This window comes from Rhinichthys klamathensis, unplaced genomic scaffold, assembly GCF_029890125.1.
Source record: "Rhinichthys klamathensis goyatoka isolate OS25496 unplaced genomic scaffold, OSU_Roscu_1.1 h1tg001217l_1, whole genome shotgun sequence".
Taxonomy (NCBI): Eukaryota; Metazoa; Chordata; class Actinopteri; order Cypriniformes; family Leuciscidae; genus Rhinichthys; species Rhinichthys klamathensis.
Genome location: NW_026607386.1, coordinates 51,203 through 72,013, shown reverse-complemented (window position 1 = coordinate 72,013; position 20,811 = coordinate 51,203). Strand labels below are relative to the sequence as shown.

General features: G+C 44.5%; 2 protein-coding genes across 2 annotated transcripts; one reads left to right on the top strand and one right to left on the bottom strand.

Annotated features, from left to right (window-relative positions):
* Window positions 1-12,996: 12,996 nt before the first annotated feature.
* LOC130079664 (uncharacterized) lies at window positions 12,997-13,826 on the bottom strand. The gene is made up of 2 exons (XM_056245006.1): window positions 13,747-13,826; window positions 12,997-13,678 (listed from the first exon to the last, which is right to left on the bottom strand). The coding sequence occupies exons 1-2, from the start codon at window positions 13,824-13,826 to the stop codon at window positions 12,997-12,999; spliced, it is 762 nt and encodes a 253-aa protein (XP_056100981.1).
* Window positions 13,827-18,157: 4,331 nt separating this feature from the next.
* On the top strand, window positions 18,158-19,679 carry LOC130079669 (apolipoprotein L3-like). The gene is made up of 2 exons (XM_056245010.1): window positions 18,158-18,386; window positions 18,944-19,679. The coding sequence occupies exons 1-2, from the start codon at window positions 18,361-18,363 to the stop codon at window positions 19,650-19,652; spliced, it is 735 nt and encodes a 244-aa protein (XP_056100985.1). The 5' UTR covers window positions 18,158-18,360; the 3' UTR covers window positions 19,653-19,679.
* The last annotated feature ends 1,132 nt before the right edge of the window (window positions 19,680-20,811 follow it).

Here is a 20,811-nt window from a genome sequence, read left to right as displayed (position 1 = left end):
ATTGATTGTTTTCATTGCTTTTGTACGTCTTGCGCATACAAATGTGAATGTCAAACAAATAATGCAAGAGCTTCTCTCTGAGCTTGTTGGGTCAGGTTTCTGTCATCAAATGATTTGTGTGCATTTCTTGTATTTTTTCTTTAGTGACATTTTTGAAGTGTGTCTGAAGCACTAGCATAGCCAGAAAAGCATCTCTTGGTGTGCATAAGAAAAGCTGGGTGTGCCACATTGTCAGATCAATGTGCAAGAAAACCCCAACCCGGCGTATCACTAACTTTACAGAATAGACTGATGTGTAAAACTATACTCAGGCTCGCCACAAAACCATAATACTAGGCCTATATAAAATATAACTTAACATTAAGGCTTTTCTTGTGCTTTTTTCCACACTCTCTTCAACCCTCATCAGTGATGCTGACATCAGGTTTGATGTGGAAGTTTTTTGTCTCGTCAGACTCAGGAATCAGACGGGCATGTTCAGGTCAATTCACCTTTATTTATATAGCGCTTTTTACAATACAGATTGTATCAAACAAAGTTGTTCAGGTCAAAAGTGCACAGGCGGTTGCCAGGTAAGGTTTCAGACAGCTTTCACTTTTCTGTTGGGTCTGTCTATAACAACAAAATGAGTGAAAGTCAAAAAAGAGGGGAGATTGGATTTTTAAATATCATCTTACAGCGTGCAAAGCTGTATCATAATATGTGCCATATTTAAAATGTTGATAAAATGAGATGCCCAGTGATGGCGTCAAGAAGGCATCCGGAACAGATGCCCGAGCCACCTCAGCTGACCCTCTCGATGTGGAGGAGCAGCGGCTCTACTCTGAGCTCCTCCTGAGTGACCGAGCTTCTCACCCTATCTCTAAGGGATCGCCCAGCCATCCTGCGGAGAAAGCTCATTTCAGCCGCATGTATCCGGGATCTTGTCCTTTCGGTCATGACCCAAAGCTCATGACCATAGGTGAGAGTAGGAACGTAGATTGACCGGTACATCGACCGCATTACTGCAGAAGCTGCACCGATCCGTCTGTCAATCTCCCGTTCCATCCTTCCCTCACTCGTGAACAAGACCCCAAGATACTTGAACTCCTCCACTTGAGGCAGGAACTCTCCACCAACCTGAAGTGGGCAAGCAACCCTTTTCCGACTGAGAACCATGGCCTTGGATTTGGAGGCGCTGATTCTCATCCCAGCCGCTTCACACTCGGCTGCAAACCGTCCCAGTGCATGCTGAAGGTTCTGGTCTGAAGGGGCCAACACGACAACATCATACGCAAAGAGCAGAGACGAAATCGTGTGGTCCCCAAACCGGACACCCTCCGGCCTGCGCCTAGAAATTCTGTCCATAAAAATTATGAAAAGAACCGGTGACAAAGGGCAGCCCTGCCGGAGTCCAACATGTACCGGGAACAAGTCTGACTTACTGCTGGCAATGCGAACCAAGATCCTGCTCCGGTCGTACAGGGACCGGACAGCCCTTAACAAAGGGCCCCGGACCCCGTACTCCCGGAGCACCCTCAACAGGACGCCGCGAGGGACACAGTCGAATGCCTTCTCCAAATCCACAAAGCACATGTGGATTGGTTGGGCAAACTCCCATGAAACCTCCAGCACCCTGGACAGGGTATAGAGCTGGTCCAGTATTCCCCGGTCGGGACGAAAACTTCATCCAAGGTTCTATTATCGGCCGTATTCTCCTCTCCAGTACCCTGGCATAGACTTTCCCGGGGAGGCTGTGAAGTGTGACCCCCCTATAGTTGGAAAACACCCTCCGATCCCCCTTCTTAAAAAGAGGGACCACCACCCTGGTCTGCCATCCCAAAGGTACTGTCCCCCGACCACGCGATGCTGCAGAGGCGTGTCAGCCAAGACAGCCCCACAACATCCAGAGACTTGAGGTATTCAGGCCAGATCTCATCCACCCCTGGTGCCTTGCCACCGAGGAGTTTCTTGACTACCTCTGTGACTTTAACTTGGGTGATGGGCCAGTCCATCTCCGAGCCCCCAGCCTCTGCTTCCTTAATGGAACACGTGTCGGTGGGATTGAGGAGATCCTCGAAGTATTCCTTCCACCGTCTAATGACATCCCTAGTTGAGGTCAACAGCCGCCCACCTCCACTGTAAACAGCATTGGTAGGGCACTGCTTCCCTCTCCTGAGGCATCAGACGGTTTGCCAGAATCTCTTCGAGGCCAGCCGGCAGTCTTTCTCCATGGCCTCACCAAACTCCTCCCAGGCTTGACGACATCCCTTACTTCCGGTGTCCACCACCGGGTTCTGGGATTGCCGCCTCGACAGGCACCGGAGACCTTACGGCCACAGCTCCGAGCGGCTGCGTCGACAATGGAGGTGGAGAACATGGTCCACTCAGACTCAATATCTCCAGCCTCCCTCGGGATCCGGTCAAAGCTCCACCGGAGGTGGGAGTTGAAGATCTCTCCGACAGGAGACTCGGCCAAATATTCCAGGTGGTGATCATGACAGCTCCGCCCCTCTCTTCACCCGAGTGTCCAAAAAACACGACCGGAGGTTGGATGAAACGACCACAAAGTCTATCATCGACCTCCGGCCTAGAGTGTCCTGATGCCACATGCACTGATGGACACCCTTATGCTTGAACATGGTATTCGTTATGGACAGCTGTAACTAGCACAGAAGTCCAATAACAGAACACCGCTCGGGTGCAGATCAGAGGGGCCGTTCCTCCCAATCACGCCCCTCCAGGTGCCACTGTCGCTGCCCACGTGGGCGTTGAAGTCCCCCAGTAGAACGACGGCAGTTCAAGGAGAGGAGCTCAAGAAACATTTCTGGTTATCAATGTTTTTACTGGTATACAACAAGGTCACGAATTATTATATCATTTGCAATATTTACTTAAAACAAGGGAATTAATAAGTAAACTGACGTATTATTAAGTCTTGGGAACTAATTGTTAATTCATGGCTGAGATATATCATGTATGGGACTCCATAAAATGTAAAGACCCTTTACACTTAATGAATGTTGGTAACTAGACAGTTGATGGGCCCCGTTGACTTCCATCGTATTTTTTTCATACTATGGAAGTCAATGAGGTCCATCAACTGTCTGGTTACCAACATTCTTCAAAATATCTTCCTTTGTGTCCAGTAGAAGAAACAACTTGTGGGAGAGTAAATGATGACAGAATTTTCATTTTTGGGTGAACTATCCCCTTAACTATCCCTTTAATGACAGATGCAGACATGTGTTTGGCTTCTTCAAAAAGCAAGGAACAAGACTGAATTCATTAACATATTGTTAAGGTTAATATAGACTAAAAACCCTAATATTATCCTATTAATCCTCATAGGATTAATCCTCATAATCATTTCCTGATTCCTCAGCTTCTGGGAAGTGGGAACGTTCCCACCAATCTCAAAACCAAACCTACGCCCTTGTTTACAACTATAGGACAGGAAGAGCTAAATAAACTTATCATTGCATCTAAACCAACAACATGTTTGTTAGATCCAATACCCACTAAACTACTGAAAGAACGTGGAGAAAATCCTGAGAAACTATCAGTCCCAGATGGAAGACGTCGAGGAGTGTGTGAGGATCGTCATCGCCCGGATGAATTATGGCATCTAATAAAATCTTTCATTCTCATGCCATTAAACCACTCCAGTCCTCACTATCTTCAAGAGACTCATTTATATATAAAGAGTTTAAAATATAGAGTCAAATATTGACACATGACAATGACATTTGGAAGATAATGTTGGTAAATGCTTGTTTCTATCGTGAACGTATTTTGAACTGAGAATAGGCACATATTCTGCATGACTTATGACTGAGACTCTACAAGACCTCCACCATTACACATTTCCAGACGAAGTAACATGTGCTGAAAATATGAATTATAATGTAATATTTTAACAACAAGTCAAGTCAAGTCAAATATATTTATATAGCGCTTTTCACAATACAGATTGTATCAAAGCTGCTTCACAGTATCAATCAAAACAACTTAACAGTGTTTGTTTATTTCTGGAAAAGAAATCCAACAACAATAATTGTGATGGTCCTAGTTTCAGCTAAAGTAATTAATAAAAGGATATGCAACAATGGGTCCCTTATCTAATGTGCACCAGAAAAGGAAACCTGCTGAATAGGACCTCGAGACTGGTATAAATGCGGCCCAGCTCTACACCTGACTGTAGTCTCGCTCACTCCAGCGTAACTTCTGTGCGGTCACCGTGCCTTCTGGCAAGAATAAATACTTTTTAAAAGACCATTGCATTCAGAGTGTCTCTTACGCAGTGATGATGAGTTAATAAACATTTCTGTCAGGAGGATCTACAGATCAATCGGGTTCAGATTCAGACTCCAGGTAAAGAAAATCATTCGTAACACTTTAAGATAGGACAATATTTGGCCGAGATATTTGAAAATCTGGAATCTGTGAGTGCAAAAATCTTTAAAGTTGTGAATTTTTGTTCTCGATTGTGCACTTAATTTTAGCATTTACTCTCCCTTTCGAGTGCCATCGGCAAAGCATGCTGGGAAATATACATCCCAGCCGTTTCAGTTAAACTTAAGTTCGTCTAAATTAAATGAAATAATTTCATAAAACTCAAAACAATGAAACAGTTCAGTTTACTTAAAATATATCCATTCTGTGAACTTGAAAGAAAAAGAAAGTGCTAAATACTCATAAAAGTTTATTTGACTGAACTAATTAGTTTAATTTAAGTTTTTCCTACTCAAACCAATTAAGTATTTTGAGCGTTAGGGTTTACAGCTGCATTCACTCACAAAAATACATTTTTATATATTTACGGTAGGAAATGTACTTGGAACATGATCTTTACTTAATGATTTTTGGCATAAAAGAAAAATCGATAATTTTGACCCTTACAAACAATGTATTGTTGGCTATTGCCACAAATATAGCCGTGCGACTCGTGACTGGTTTTGTGATCCAGGCTTCCAGGATCCAGGCTTCATTTATCTCACTTTTATCTTTGCAGGGCCGACATGGACCGAGAGGAATGTTTTAAAAATGCTCTTAAGCGCTATGTTTCTCGTCTGCCATTTTGTGCAAGCTCTCTGCAAAGGCAGATCTCCGAGCTCGAGGCCGTGGCCGCAGGCCTGGATAAAACACACTGGATCGCATGGATCATCGGAGCGACGGTCGTAGTGGCGGTCGTGGCGGGAATCCTGCTAGCTCCTTTGACTATGGGTGTGTCTGTAGCGGTCGCATTGGTCTTGCTCTGGGTCGCCGGCGTCGTCACGTTCAAGGGCGCATCCGCCGCCATCATCAAGAAATTCAAAACAAATCAGGTCCGGAAAAAGGTGGAGTCGATCTTGAAAGAGTACCAAAGTGAGATGAGCGGCATTGAGGTTTACTTGAATGATATCAACTCAGAGATGGAGAAACTGAAAGGTGTGAGGGTGAAGACTGCAGAGATGGTGAGGCTAGTCGAGATCGCAGGCGGGACGTCGGGGGCTCTCGGCGTGATGAACAGATCCTCCGGTGTGATTCAGGGGTTCGCACTCGGCATGGACTCTTTCTTCACGGATGAAGAGGCAACGAGCAGATTCGCACAGCAGATCTGTGAGGTGGCGGGACAGATTCAGGCCGGTCTGACAGAGCTGATGGACATGAGAGATAAACTGCTCTCGGAAGGGATCTGAGGCGTGACCGGATGGGTGTGGTGTTAAATATATATGTTGTATATTGTATAATGGTGAGGGAATTGTTGGGTCTATGTAATATAAGGGTGGCTAGAGGGCGGCCTTGTGCAGTTTCTCATGCATACTCTCGTGTAGCCGTGCGTTCTTATGCTGTATGTTTGCAAGTGTCAAATATTAGTAGGCCTACAAACTTTTTCCTGAAATTGAATTGCTGTGTGATTGCGTTTCATGTGTATTTTAATGCATTCTTTCCCCAATCCATAGTAAATAATCTGAACATACGAGCAGGAATAATCATCTAAAGTAGGAATGACCTATTTGCCAACCTCTCTTGGCTCATCGCACGCCTACTGAAAAAAAAGTATATTTTATCGTATTTGAAATATATTCCCTTTTTCAATGGTACATTGCAAATATACGAATAAAAATTATATAATAATAAAATATATTAGCATAATGTTTTTTTTTTAACCTATTTTCACAATACAATCGTTAACCTACTTAGTAACAATAATTGCACGTTGGTATATTTTAGAAAAATATACTTGAAGTGAAGATTGTTTATTTTTTTTAAGTGTCTTTATTTGCATAAAAAGGTATCGGCTATTTTAACTGTGTGATGAAAATGATCATTGTATCAATTATCACAAATAGTATTTTCTACAAAGTATAGCTAAGTTTTATTTATCTAATAATGTGCATTTGTTATTGTAGACAAAGTGTGCAATTTGTAGTATTTGGATTAAGCCAAAGGTAATAAACCTAAAAAAAAATTAAATAAAAATATATATATAATTACACTTATGGTATATTGGTTGTATGTTTCGAAGATTGAATTATTTCACATTTAATTATTGCAGGTTTGCAATTATTATTATTATTATGATTAAAGTTAGATTAAATACATAAAGTATATGTATCATTTCATATTTAATTGCAGTTTTGCATGTTATTCTAAGTTTGCATTTGACTGTTTTTATTCATTTGAGGAATACTGAACCTGTTTCTGTGCAAGTGAGATGAGTAAATAAATGCATGCTCACATTTAGTCTAGAACTATAACCATCATGTTCAAACACAACAGAGGTGCCAGACAGTCAATAAATGTGAAAACAAAGTTATGATACTTATTTGAAAAACAAACTAATTCAGAGGTCTTTAGAACCATGTGGAAAGACGGCATTTCCCGTTATAAAAAGGCTCTAAAAACATGCCAAGCATCTTTGCAAATAACCAAACCAGGTGTCACGGAATGGGTACAACAGGAAGCGAGGATTCAGGTGCGTGAAAGGAATTTATTTAATAAACAAAACAAACTTACAAACAAAACAACCCCGTGGGGGGAAAACAGGAGAGAACTCAGGCAGGCATCAAGAAGAACACGAGGGAACATAGACAACGAACCAGCACAGGACTGCAAACACAGGGAGACTAAATAGGGAACAAACAAAGGAACATAACGAGGCAGGCAGGTGAGGGACATTAAACAATAACGAGATAACAAGATGGGCGGGTTTGACAATTGACAGGAGAGCACATGGCACAAGGAAATAACATGACAGCCATGTGCTCACAACAGACCAGACTAACACAAACACATGACAAACCGGGAGTGTCACAGCTCTGTCACTATACCAAGAGAAAACCCAGACAAGGGTGACAGAACTGTGACACTACCCCCCCTCAAAGGAACGCCACCTGGCGTTCCCAAGGAGGGACACCAAAAACAAGTCAAGAACATCAAACGTGCAAGACCAAAGAGTAGACAAGCAGATCAGAACACATACACAGAGAGGGGAGGGAGGGAAGCCAGGGAGCGATGGGAGCCAGGGAGGGACGGGAGGGTTGAGCCAGGGGGGGAAGGGCGGGTCCCGACTCCAGGCTGAAGACCAGGGTGGCTCAGACAGTCCATCGGGTGGCCAGGGCGGATCCGGCTGTGCAGGCGACCAGGGCAGTGAAGCCCGTTCAGACGGCCATGGCGGTGAACCCCATTCGGGCCGCCATGGCGGAGAGAACCCTTCGAGTGGCCATGGTGGAGACGACCAGGGCGGAGCATGCGACCGGGATGGGGCAGACCTTTTGGCCGGCCATGGCGGAGACGACCCTTTGGGCGGCCATGGCGCAGGAACAGATACCGGCGCAGGAACAGAAGCAGACACCGGCTCAGGAACAGAAGCAGACACCAGCTCAGGATCAGCAGCAGACACAGGCTCGGCGGCAGCCATCTTGTCCGGAGACACTGGCTCGGCGGACTTGGCGTGAACAGTCTCTGGATCGGCAGACGTGACGTGAACAGTCTCTGGATCGGCAGACGTGACGTGAACAGTCTCTGGATCGGCAGACGTGACGTGAACAGTCTCTGGATCGGCAGACGTGACGTGAACAGTCTCTGGATCGGCAGACGTGACGTGAACAGTCTCTGGATCGGCAGACGTGACGTGAACAGTCTCTGGATCGGCAGACGTGACGTGAACAGTCTCTGGATCGGCAGACGTGACGTGAACAGTCTCTGGATCGGCAGACGTGACGTGAACAGTCTCTGGATCGGCAGACGTGACGTGAACAGTCTCTGGATCGGCAGACGTGACGTGCTTGGGCGGCGCCGGCGGGGCAAGGCGTCTGGGTGGCGCCGTCAGGGCGAGACGCTTGGGTGGCGCCGTCAGGGCGAGACGCTTGGGTGGCGCCGTCAGGGCGAGACGCTTGGGTGGCGCCGTCAGGGCGAGACGCTTGGGTGGCGCCGTCAGGGCGAGACGCTTGGGGATGGCTTCCAAGCCCTGTGGGATCGCAGACGCCCCTCTCCTCCTCCTCCGTTTGTGAGGTCTCTGCGGTGCTGCAGCCTCTCTGATCCCCACTGGCGGTTCAATAGGGAGAGTGGGCATCTCTGGAACAACAGCAGGCTGCTCGGGGACGGCCTCCGGGACGACAGCGGGCTGCTCAGGGACGGCCTCCGGGACTTGGGGGACAGTTGGCTCCCGCTTCCTCCTCCTCCGCCGTGTCTGATGGTGAGGTGGTGGCGCCAAGCTTTCCGCCTCTGGAACCGCTGCAGGTTCTCCGAGGTCCACTGGGACCGCTGTAGTTTGCCTCACTGGAGGGTTCTCTCGTCGTTCCAGAAAGTCACAAATCTCCAGAACGTCAAGCGCTCCAGCCCTGTCATTGTCCACACATCAACAGGCTCCTCAAGGGCGTAATTAAACAGGTCCTTAAGGGCCATCTCACCCAGCCCCAGCCCCTCTGAATTCTAGGGCAAAGTTTCTGACATTCGTCCCCTTCTGTCGAAGGGAACTCAAGGCGGTGAACCTAATAATGCGTTCATAATGCGGGCAGGAAATAGGAGAGACTGGTGGCTGGTGTGAATCCTTCCGCTGAATCCTCATCTTGGCTGGTTCGTTCTGTCACGGAATGGGTACAACAGGAAGCGAGGATTCATGTGCGTGAAAGGAATTTATTTAATAAACAAAACAAACTTACAAACAAAACAACCCCATGGGGGGGAAAACAGGAGAGAACTCAGGCAGGCATCAAGAAGAACACGAGGGAACATAGACAACGAACCAGCACAGGACTGCAAACACAGGGAGACTAAATAGGGAACAAACAAAGGAACATAACGAGGCAGGCAGGTGAGGGACATTAAACAATAACGAGATAACAAGATGGGCGGGGTTTGACAATTGACAGGAGAGCACATGGCACAAGGAAATAACATGACAGCCATGTGCTCACAACAGACCAGACTAACACAAACACATGACAAACCGGGAGTGTCACAGCTCTGTCACTATACCAAGAGAAAACCCAGACAAGGGTGACAGAACTGTGACACCAAGGTTCTTGTTTATACAGTGGCTAATTAACAATAAACCGAGAACTCAATATCCCATTAAAGTTGTACATGACTTTATGAATTTATCCACTGAGAAAATCGAAAGCATCAGAAATACAATTGTAAATGTACAACTTTTGACAGCGTTTTCTGATTCAGCCTCAATTATTGCCCTTCAAGAACAGTTGCAGTGCTTTACAACTATAGGAAAGGACGAGCTAAACAAACTTATTATTGCATCTAAACCAACAACAACGTGGGGAAAATCCTGAGATTAAACTATCAGTCCCAGATGGAAGACGTCGAGGAGTGTGTGAGGATCGTCATCGCCCGGATGAATTATGGCATCTATTAAAATCTTTCATTCTCATGCCATTAAACCACTCCAGTCCTCACTATCTTCAAGAGACTCATTTATATAATAAAGAATGTAAGGATTCACCCTTACACAATCAAAGATACTTTTATATAGCCCCCTTGAATCTGCATACACTTGCATACACACTTGAATTTAAAGTATTGTTTATTTCAGTAAAGATGGCCACTACTACAGTTGATCAACATTACTTCTCTTATAATAGCTTGGCCAAGTCGTGGTTTCCCACGTACACTTATCTAAAGTAATTAGACACACCCAAATGTAGGTTGATCAAACAGCATTTGCTGCTCGGAAATAACGGAAATAACTTGTCTCCACAAACCAAGTACACTTGAATTGATGCCAAATATTGGTCGTCACTCGTCACTAATCTGTCACGCAAACTTGCGGGAACATTAATCTACTTGGGAGAACAATTTTAGAGTCAGTCAGAATAAAATCAAATGTTTACAATTTATTGACCAGGTAATAGAACAATAATTCAAAATCCAATTCATCAATTCACTATAACAATTCGGAAATCAGGGACTTAAAGAAATGTTTACTATGAAAAACTAGGGAGAGGTAGAGTCAAAAATTGACACATGACATTTGGAAGATAATGTTGAAAATCGTTTCTATCGTAAGTGAAAGTATTTTGAACTGAGGATAGGCACATATTCTGCATGACTTATGACGGAGACTTTTGTATAAGAGCTCGTCTCTCACGCATACAGACAGACAGAAACAGCATTACACGTCTACAGAAACAAGACCTTGAACATTACACATCTACAGAAACAAGACCTCCACCATTACACGTCTACAGAAACAAGATCTTGAGCATTACACATCTACAGAAGATGGCAAACGTAAGTGATTCTACTGGTACTCTAAACCTAAAAATGTCTATTTCATACAATTTAAACATGTTTTTTTACTATGTTTGTGTTCCGACTCGTAGAAAAGCAACAGTTTAATGGGGTTCTATTCTATATGGAAATCTAGGGTTCTTTAATAAATTTTATAGAATTCCTAATGCCAAAAAAAAGTTCTATTCAAGGAGAAATGTAACTGTGTACAGATGTGACGTAATGACCCAAAGAGATGCTCGAGTCTCCCGCGGAAATCCACTAGAACCGCTGGAGTTACAAACATTATTAAAGCTCACCGGTGTGAATCGAGCTACGGCAAGCAGAGAGTTTTGAACAATGGCTGGATATGTACTTGCTCAAAAATTTATTTTGGATAATTTTTAACCCAAAAAAGCTACGGACTGCAGCTTTAAATGTTATGTTTATTACACCATTTATATTTCTATACTTATAATCGTTATTAATATATAGAAATATAAAGGATAACATATAGGCTACAATATACTTTTACAAATGCCATTGATATGAATCACATTTTCACTGAAATACTTAATATTGAAATCTAAAAGAGAAGAATAAAACTCCAAACAGAAACACACTAGTGAATTACACACACTCCCTTGAGTTTGGACATTAGAAACGCTGCTAGATCAGTGTTTCTCCTTCTAATCTGGGCTTTAGTTGATCCGGCTCAATGTGCCTTTGTAGTTCAGGATCATCAGTGGTTTTGAATGATTTCTGATCTGTTCTTCAGCCTTCTGCTCCTCCTCACCCAGCAGCGAGAATGAGGGAATGTGCTCCAGAGCCCTGCAAGGTGAGAGAATCTTGTAATCTTTATTGGTTATCAGGATATTTATGAAAGTTCAAGCTTTTGATTGTGCATTTAAAGTGAAAGGCTTTCTGCAGTGCCAGACTGAGGATTGATCAGCACCAGTTGAACCAGTCAGACCAGTGGATTCCTGTAAACATGGGTGTCAAACTCAGAGTTTAGATTCAATGTGCGATTTCCAAACAGCGTTTTAGCGCCCGTGAAAGGGGACGTCATTTCACACCATAACATATTACCATGATTACGAAATTCCAACTTTTAAAAAGCGCTCACGTCCTTGTAACTCATAACTACAACTTGTCGAATTTTCCGAGAGCTCCTACTTGTAGCACGTGAGCGCGGCAGATTTATATCGCTCTAAAAAATGCTGGGCTGTTTTAACCCAACTTTGGGTCAAGTATGGACAAACCCAGCCATTGGGTTAATTTTTAAATTACAATTTTAACCCAACGTTTGGCCCCTTCTTGAACTGCCACCTTACCGTGGTGGAGGGGTTTGAGTACCCGAAAGACCCTAGGAGCTATGTTGTCCGGGGCTATATGCCCCTGGTAGGGTCTCCCAAGCCAAACAGGTCCTAGGTGATGGGTCAGACTAAGAGCGGTTCAAAAGCCCTTTATGATGTATTTAAATTCGAGGACCGTGACGTCGCCCGACATGGCGCAGCCGGGGCCGCACCCAGGAGCCAGATCCGGGGTTGGGGCTCGTGTGTGAGCGCCTGGTGGCCGGGCCTCCTCTCATGGGGTCCGGCCGGGCCCAGCCCGAAGGAGCGACGTGGTGCCGCCTTCCCGTGGGCTCACCACCTGCAGGAGGGACCATAAGGGGCCGGTGCATAGTGGATCAGGCGGCAGTCGAAGGCGGGGGCCTCGACATCCCGATTCCGGGACACGTAAAGTAGCTCTAGGGACGTGGAACATCACCTCGCTGGCAAGGAAGGAGCCTGAGATTGTGCGTGAGGTTGAGAGGTACCGACTAGAGATAGTTGGGATCACCTCAACTCCACGTACGGCTTGGGCTCTGGAACCACACTCCTTGAGAGAGGATGGACTCTCTACCACTCTGGAGTTGCCCATGTTGAGAGGCGGCGGGCTGGTGTGGGTTTGATTATAGCCCCCCAGCTCAGCCGCCATGTGTTGGAGTTTACTCCGGGGAACGAGAGGGTCGCTTCCCTGCGCCTTCGGGTCGGGGACAGGTCTCTCACTGACGTGTACGCCTACGGGCCAAACGGCAATGCAGAGTACCCGGTCTTCTTGAGGTCTCCGGGAGGGGTGCTGGAAAGTGCTCCGACTGGGGACTCCGTCGTTCTACTGGGGGACTTCAACGCCCACGTGGGCAGCGACAGTGGCACCTGGAGGGGCGTGATTGGGAGGAACGGCCCCCCTGATCTGAACCCGAGCGGTGTTCTGTTATTGGACTTCTGTGCTAGTTACAGCTGCCCATAACGAACACCATGTTCAAGCATAAGGGTGTCCATCAGTGCATGTGGCATCAGGACACCCTAGGCCGGAGGTCGATGATAGACTTTGTGGTCGGTTCATCCAACCTCCGGTTGTGTGTTTTGGACACTCGGGTGAAGAGAGGGGTGGAGCTGTCATGATCACCACCTGGTGGTGAGTTGGATCCGATGGTGGGGGAGGAAGCTGGACAGACTCTGCAGACCCAAACGTACTGTGAGGGTCTGCTGGGAATGTTTGGCCGAGTCTCCTGTCAGAGAGATCTTCAACTCCCACCTCCGGTGGAGCTTCGACTGGATCCCGAGGGAGGCTGGAGATATTGAGTCTGAGTGGACCATGTTCTCCACCTCCATTGTCGACGCAGCCGCTCGGAGCTGTGGCCGTAAGGTCTCCGGTGCCTGTCGAGGCGGCAATCCCCGAACCCGGTGGTGGACACCGGAAGTAAGGGATGCTGTCAAGCTGAAGAAGGAGTCCTATCGGACCTGGCTGGCTTGCAGGACTCCTGAGGCAGCTGACGGGTACCGGCAGTCCAAGCGGACTGCAGCCCGGATGGTTGTGGAGGCAAAAAATCGGGCCTGGGAGGAGTTCGGTGAGGCCATGGAGAAGGAATACCGGCTGGCCTCCAAGAGATTCTGGCAAACCGTCCAACGCCTCAGGAGAGGGAAGCAGTGCCCTACCAATGCTGTTTACAGTGGAGGTGGGCAGCTGTTGACCTCAACTAGGGATGTCGTTGGACGGTGGAAAGAATACTTCGAGGATCTCCTCAATCCCACCGACACGTGTTCCATTAAGGAAGCAGAGGCTGAGGGCTCAGAGGTGGACTGGCCCATCACCCAAGCTGAAGACACCGAGGTAGTCAAGAAACTCCTCGGTGGCAAGGCTCCGGGGGGTGGGGGGGTTTGGGGGATGAGATCTGCCCTGAATACCTCAAGTCTCTGGATGTTGTGGGGCTGTCTTGGTTGACACGCCTCTGCAGCATCGCGTGGTGGTCGGGGACAGTACCTTTGGGATGGCAGACCAGGGTGGTGGTCCCTCTTTTTAAGAAGGGGGATCGGAGGGTGTGTTCCAACTATAGGGGATCACACTTCTCAGCCTCCCCGGGAAAGTCTATGCCAGGGTACTGGAGAGGAGAATACGGCCGATAGTGGAACCTCGGATTCAGGAGGAACAGTGCGGTTTTCGTCTCGGCCGGGGAACACTGGACCAGCTCTATACCCTCTACAGGGTGCTGGAGGGTTCATGGGAGTTTGCCCAATCAATCCACATGTGCCTTGTGGATTTGGAGAAGGCATTCGACTGTGTCCCTCGCGGCGTCCTGTGGAGGGTGCTCCGGGAGTACGGGGTCCGGGGCCCTTTTTTAAGGGCTGTCCGGTCCCTGTACGACCGGAGCAGGATCTTGGTTCGCATTGCCAGCAGTAAGTCAGACTTGTTCCCGGTGCATGTTGGACTACGGCAGGTTTGCCCTTTGTCGCCGGTTCTGTTCATAGTTTTTATGGTCAGAATTTCTAGGCGCAGGCCGGAGGGTGTCCGGTTTGGGGACCACACGATTTTGTCTCTGCTCTTTGCGGATGATGTTGTCGTGCTGGCCCCTTCAGACCAGGACCTTCAGCATGCACTGGGACGGTTTGCAGCCGAGTGTGAAGCGGCTGGGATGAAAATCAGCACCTCCAAATCCGAGGCCATGGTTCTCAGTCGGAAAAGGGTTACTTGCCCACTTCAGGTTGGTGGAGAGTTCCTGCCTCAAGTGGAGGAGTTCAAGTATCTTGGGGTCTTGTTCACGAGTGAGGGAAGGATGGAACGGGAGATTGACAGACGGATCGGTGCAGCTTCTGCAGTAATGCGGTCGATGTACCGGTCTGTCGTGGTAAATAAAGAGCTGAGCCGCTAGGCGAAGCTCTCGACTTACCGGTCAATCTACGTTCCTACTCTCATCTATGGTCATGAGCTTTGGGTCATGACCGAAAGGACAAGATCCCAGATACAGGCGGCCGAAATGAGCTTTCTCCGCAGGGTGGCTGGGTGATCCCTTAGAGATAGGGTGAGGAGCTCGGTCTCTCGGGAGGAGCTCAGAGTAGAGCCGCTGCTCCTCCACATCGAGAGGGTCAGCTGAGGTGGCTCGGGCATCTGTTCTGAATGCCTCCCGGACGCTTTCCCGGGAAGGTGTTCCGGGCACGTCCCACCGGGGGGAGGCCCCGGTAAAGACCTAGGACACGCTGGAGGGACTATGTCTCCTGGCTGGCCTGGGAACGCATCGGTGTCCCCCCGGAAGAGCTGGAGCAAGTGTCTAGGAAGAGGGAAGTCTGGGCATCTCTGCTTAGACTGTTGCCCCCGCGACCCGGCCCCAGATAAGCGGACGAAGATGGATGGATGGATGGATGGACCCAACGTTTGGGTTTGTCCATATTTGACCAAAAATGTTGAGCTCTTGAAAGGGGACGTCATTTCACACCATAACATATTAGTTATATTACCATGATTATGAGATTCCAACTTCTCGTAAAAAGCGTCAATGTCCTCGTAGAACTCGCAACTACAACTTGTTGAATTTTTTGAGAGCTTACGGTTTGTTTACACGACAACAATATGCTTAAAGCGGAGAAGTTTTTCCTTTGAGTTTTCCGCGTTCAGACGACACCATTGTCAAAACGATCCCAATTCACACGTATCCGTGAAAACGAATCCATTGATATGAATCACATTTTTTACAAATGCCATTGATATGAATCACATTTTCACTGAAATACTTAATATTGAAATCTAAAAGAGAAGAATAAAACTCCAAACAGAAACACACTAGTGAACTACACACACTCCTTTGAGTTTGGACATTAGAAACGCTGCTAGATCAGTGTTTCTCCTTCTAATCTGGGCTTTAGTTGATCCGGCTCAATGTGCCTTTGTAGTTCAGGATCTTCAGTGGTTTTGAATGATTTCTGATCTGTTCTTCAGCCTTCTGCTCCTCCTCACCCAGCAGCGAGAATGAGGCAATGTGCTCCAGAGCCCTGCAAGGTGAGAGAATCTGTCATCTTTATTGATTATCAGGATATTTATGAAAGTTCAAGCTTTTGATTGTGCATTTAAAGTGAAAGGCTTTCTGCAGTGCCAGACTGAGGATTGATCAGCACCAGTTGAACCAGTCAGACCAGTGGATTCCTGTAAACATGGGTGTCAAACTCAGAGTTTAGATTCAATGTGCGATTTCCAAACAGCGGTTTAGCGCCCGTGAAAGGGGACGTCATTTCACACCATAACATATTACCATGATTACCATGATGGCCAAGACCGCAAGTGTGTGTATTTGGACGAGGCTTGACGGGAGAATGTGCTCCTACACGCAAACTCTGATCATGCGCAGTACGAACGTTTTGGCGACACCGATGGAGATCTGAGGGACTGATGAAGGAAAAACACTTTAAATCCTCATTATGAGTCCTAATCATAAATACAGTGCATGTTCACATTAAGTTTAAATAAATAAAATATGTTTTACACCTATACACATTTAGATTAAATATGCCATTCTCATTAATGGAGTTAAGCATTTAAATTACACGTAAACATCACGAAAGTGCTGACTGGTTCGTAAACATGTTGATTGTTCTCATTGCAGTTGGTGGGGATGCATGAGTCTCTTCAGAGCGCAGAGCGCCACCGACTGGCCGCGCAGCAGTACTACAGTGAACACGGGGTAATGCAAGCTAAACTCTGCAGAAAATGGAAATAAAACTAATATTCCACTACAGCTATAACAGAACTAGCTACAGGGTTCGTACAAGGTACTTGAATTTGACTTTTTGAAATGTAAGTCATGGAAAACCCTTGAAAACAGCCATCTTTATGAAAAGGTTCTTGAAAAGCGCTTGAATTATTGAAAGACGTGACATTATTAGTGTTTAATTTTATTGATAAAACAACCTTTTCACACATAATAAATCTGCAGTCCGTCTGATACAGGTATAGAGCCATTTTACATGACTATGAGTGTGATATTGCTAATAAATATCCAAGTATATGATACAGCTTTCATTCTTCAGATCAATATTCATGGGAGAAAAAATCAGTTTGAATAAGGAATAATCTTTGTCATTGTATCCTTTCAATAGTTAACGTTTCCACATTGCATCCGCTGTACTTTATTTGTACCTTTTATTGGTTTATTTTTATTTATCTATTTACCTTTTTTAGAATTTGAAAGATAATAAAGATATTGTTTGATAAGATCTCTGATTGAAGTCCTTGAAAACCAAACAAGTAGTGCTTGAAAACTCCTTGAAAGTCCTGGAATTTCATTTTACAGTGTACGAACCCTGTAGCTAAAATAGTTGACTGTCATTAATGAAAGGTTTGAGATGTAAACACAGTGTTAAATCATGACATAATGTGTGTTTCCAGATCAAAACACAGAGGGATGTCTTTATCATGGCAGATCTGATGGGTCACGGGGGATTTCAGGACAGGGACTCGCAGGTCATTTACTTTCATGATTCTACCTCAATAAAAGGACATAAAAGTATACATTATAAAGTATTTGTCATTCATCAGATCAAGTGTCACTTCTTATATTTGATGTGTTTTGGTGATTTTAAAGTCGACGTCTGAAGTTCAGCTCAAGAATGTAGAGAATAGCATCTCAAGCTTGCTGTAAAGTAGTTTCTTTTATAATAAACAACTCTTGATTTGATATTTTGTATCGAACCATGTAAAGATATTCAGATTTGACTGAAGCTCTGCTCTCTTTCCATCAGGACAGCAAAAGCTGGAAGGGGAACGGTAAGAGACAAATACACAAAACACTTTATTTTAATGCCTTTATTGAAATTATATTCATTTCTGTTTGAGTAGGAGCTTTATGATATAGAAAACTATGATTTTTAGCCTTCTTTTAGCCAATAACCTTATAACATTCCAGAGGAAGTAAGATGTGCTGAAAATATGAATGGGTTTAAGTTAAAAATCATAAATTAAAACATATTTTATTTATGCAAAATATAAAACATAAAACATATTCCTGTAATATCTTATGATGCATTTTTAAAATATATATTTAATATGTTTTTATTCATTTTCAGTTATTTTATGCCTTAGCTAATCCTTATAAACTTCTAATTCCTGTATTTTAATGGGTCTAATTAAAAAAAAACTATTGTATCTATGTTTGTTTGTTTTTTGCATGTATAGCACTTTGAACTGCATTGATTTGTTTGGAAAAGTGCTATAGAAATACAATTTGTAATAAAATAAACTCAAACGTTTTACAATCTAATTATGCAGCAGATACTGGAATAATACATGTTAAAGCTGAATTATTTTGTGGTTAAACACACTTAATAGAAAATTGTGTTTTTTTATGTGTCAGGAGGATCTATGGATCGATCAGATTCAGACTCCAGGTAAAGTAAATCATTAGATTCTTTATATTTATATATGTATATATTTCAACTAGGGATGCACTATATATCGGCCACCATATCGGTATCGGCCGATGTATGTTAATTTTTACTGTAATCGTTATCGTTATATTAAAGCTGATAAATAATGTATTATTTCCTTCAGCTGAGACACAGATGCGACTGTTCAACGTGATGCTTTTGAATTTGCTGAAATATGATTGGAATCCCTTCAAAAAGGAAAATAATGTTCAATGCAACATGTGCAGCGCAAAATCTGTCATATCGGCTACATAAAATTAAAATGAGAACATCACAATTGTGTGTTTGGGACATGGCTTATAATGGTGAGACTTTTGTTTTTGCAAACAGGCTCTTAAATTTTTTTATAAAAATGTGGATTTAGATTTATCGGCCAATATATCGGTTATCGGTATCGGCCAAAATTTTCAACAGTAGCACGAGTTGCACTCATTTTATACATTTATGGACTCATTTTATACATTTATGCACTCATTTCATACATTTATGCACTCATTTATGCACTTTTATCTTTGCAGGGCCGACATGGACCGAGAGGAACGTTTTAAAAATGCTCTTAAGCGCTATGTTTCTCGTCTGCCATTTTGTGCAAGCTCTCTGCAAAGGCAGATCTCCGAGCTCGAGGCCGTGGCCGCAGGCCTGGATAAAACACAGAAAGGGGCGAGGATCGCCAGCATCACCGGAGGAACGACCGGAGCGGTCGGCGGAGCGGCGGTCGTGGCGGGAATCCTGCTAGCTCCCGCGACTATGGGCGCGTCTCTAGCGGTCGCCGCGCTCGGGGTCGGGGTCGCGGCCGCCGGCGGGGTCACCGGCGCATCCGCCGCCATCACCAAGAAAGTCAAAACAAATCAGGTCCGGAAAAAGGTGGAGTCGATCTTGAAAGAGTACCAAAGTGAGATGAGCGGCATTGAGGTTTACTTGAATGATATCAACTCAGAGATGGAGAAACTGAAAGGTGTGAGGGTGAAGACTGCAGAGATGGTGAGGCTAGTCGAGATCGCAGGCGGGACGTCGGGGGCTCTCGGCGTGATGAACAGATCCTCCGGTGTGATTCAGGGGTTCGCACTCGGCATGGATTTGTTCTTCACGGATAAAAATTCCCAAAAGTTAAAGAAAGAGGCAAAGAGCAGATTCGCACAGCAGATCTGTGAGGTGGCGGGACAGATTCAGGCCGGTCTGACAGAGCTGATGGACATGAGAGATAAACTGCTCTCGGAAGGGATATGAAATTAAGTCAATGATACTTTATTGTCCCTGAAATGGAAATTTGTAGGTAAAGGTTAAAAAAAGGTTTTAAAAAAAAATCACATGGGGAAATTTGTCTTGGGTTAACAACACACTATCATCAACAAACCCCAACAATAATAAAATGAACAGAAATAACAGAGGAATATGAAAAAGAAAACATATTACATATACAGCTCCACACTGCCACTATTTAACAGCTTCTAGAATTGTAATAGCCAGCATTTCACCAAAATCTGATACATTAAACAATTACACAAAATCATACACACTATAGACATAAGAATAGCTAGACGTCGCTGATCAATGTTCAACAGTCTAATTGATAATGAGATGTGACTGGACTGGTTTGGTGTTATAATATTGTATAATGGTGAACAAGTTATTAATTAATGGTGGCTTTATATAGGGTCTCGTGCAATTTCTTATCTCGTGTGACATGTTGGGGAGAGCGGGGCACAAAACAACGCTTTTGACTTTCTTAAAATTAGTTTATTTTTAATTATTAAAAAAAATGTCATTATTTTATATGAAAAACTTGATAATTGTATTTCATTGAGAAAACATTTTAGTTTGTCTTGTATATATTTTTTATTAGATCAGATAACATTTTAAACATTTATACAAACTATAGTTTGTAGACCTAAGTATAGGGTGCAGAGTATTTATTTTTTCCCGCATTTAAGTTTTCTCAAAATACAATTATTACGTTTTTAATTTTAATATTTAAAAATAAACACATTTTTGAGTTTGACAACAAGCACACCACAAAACACAGCTATTACACAAAACATAGTAATTATTATTTAAATTATTAAAAGTATTTCAAACAAGTGTGTTACAGGTTGTGCCTCGCCCACCCCTATTCTATGCTGTATGTTTGCAAAAGTGTCAAATATTAATAAAACCTTTTTCCTGAAATTGAATTGCTGTTTGATTAAATTTCATGTGTATTTTAATTTTAATGCCATTCTTTCTCCAATCCATAATGAATCATCTGAGCATACGAGCAGGAATAATCATTTAGAATTACCTCTTTGCCAACCTTTCATAGCTATCACTTTTAAAATCAGTTATTTATTTGCATTATCTATCTAATTTAACCCCGGTTCCTTTCTGTTTCCTGTCTGAGCTCATCATA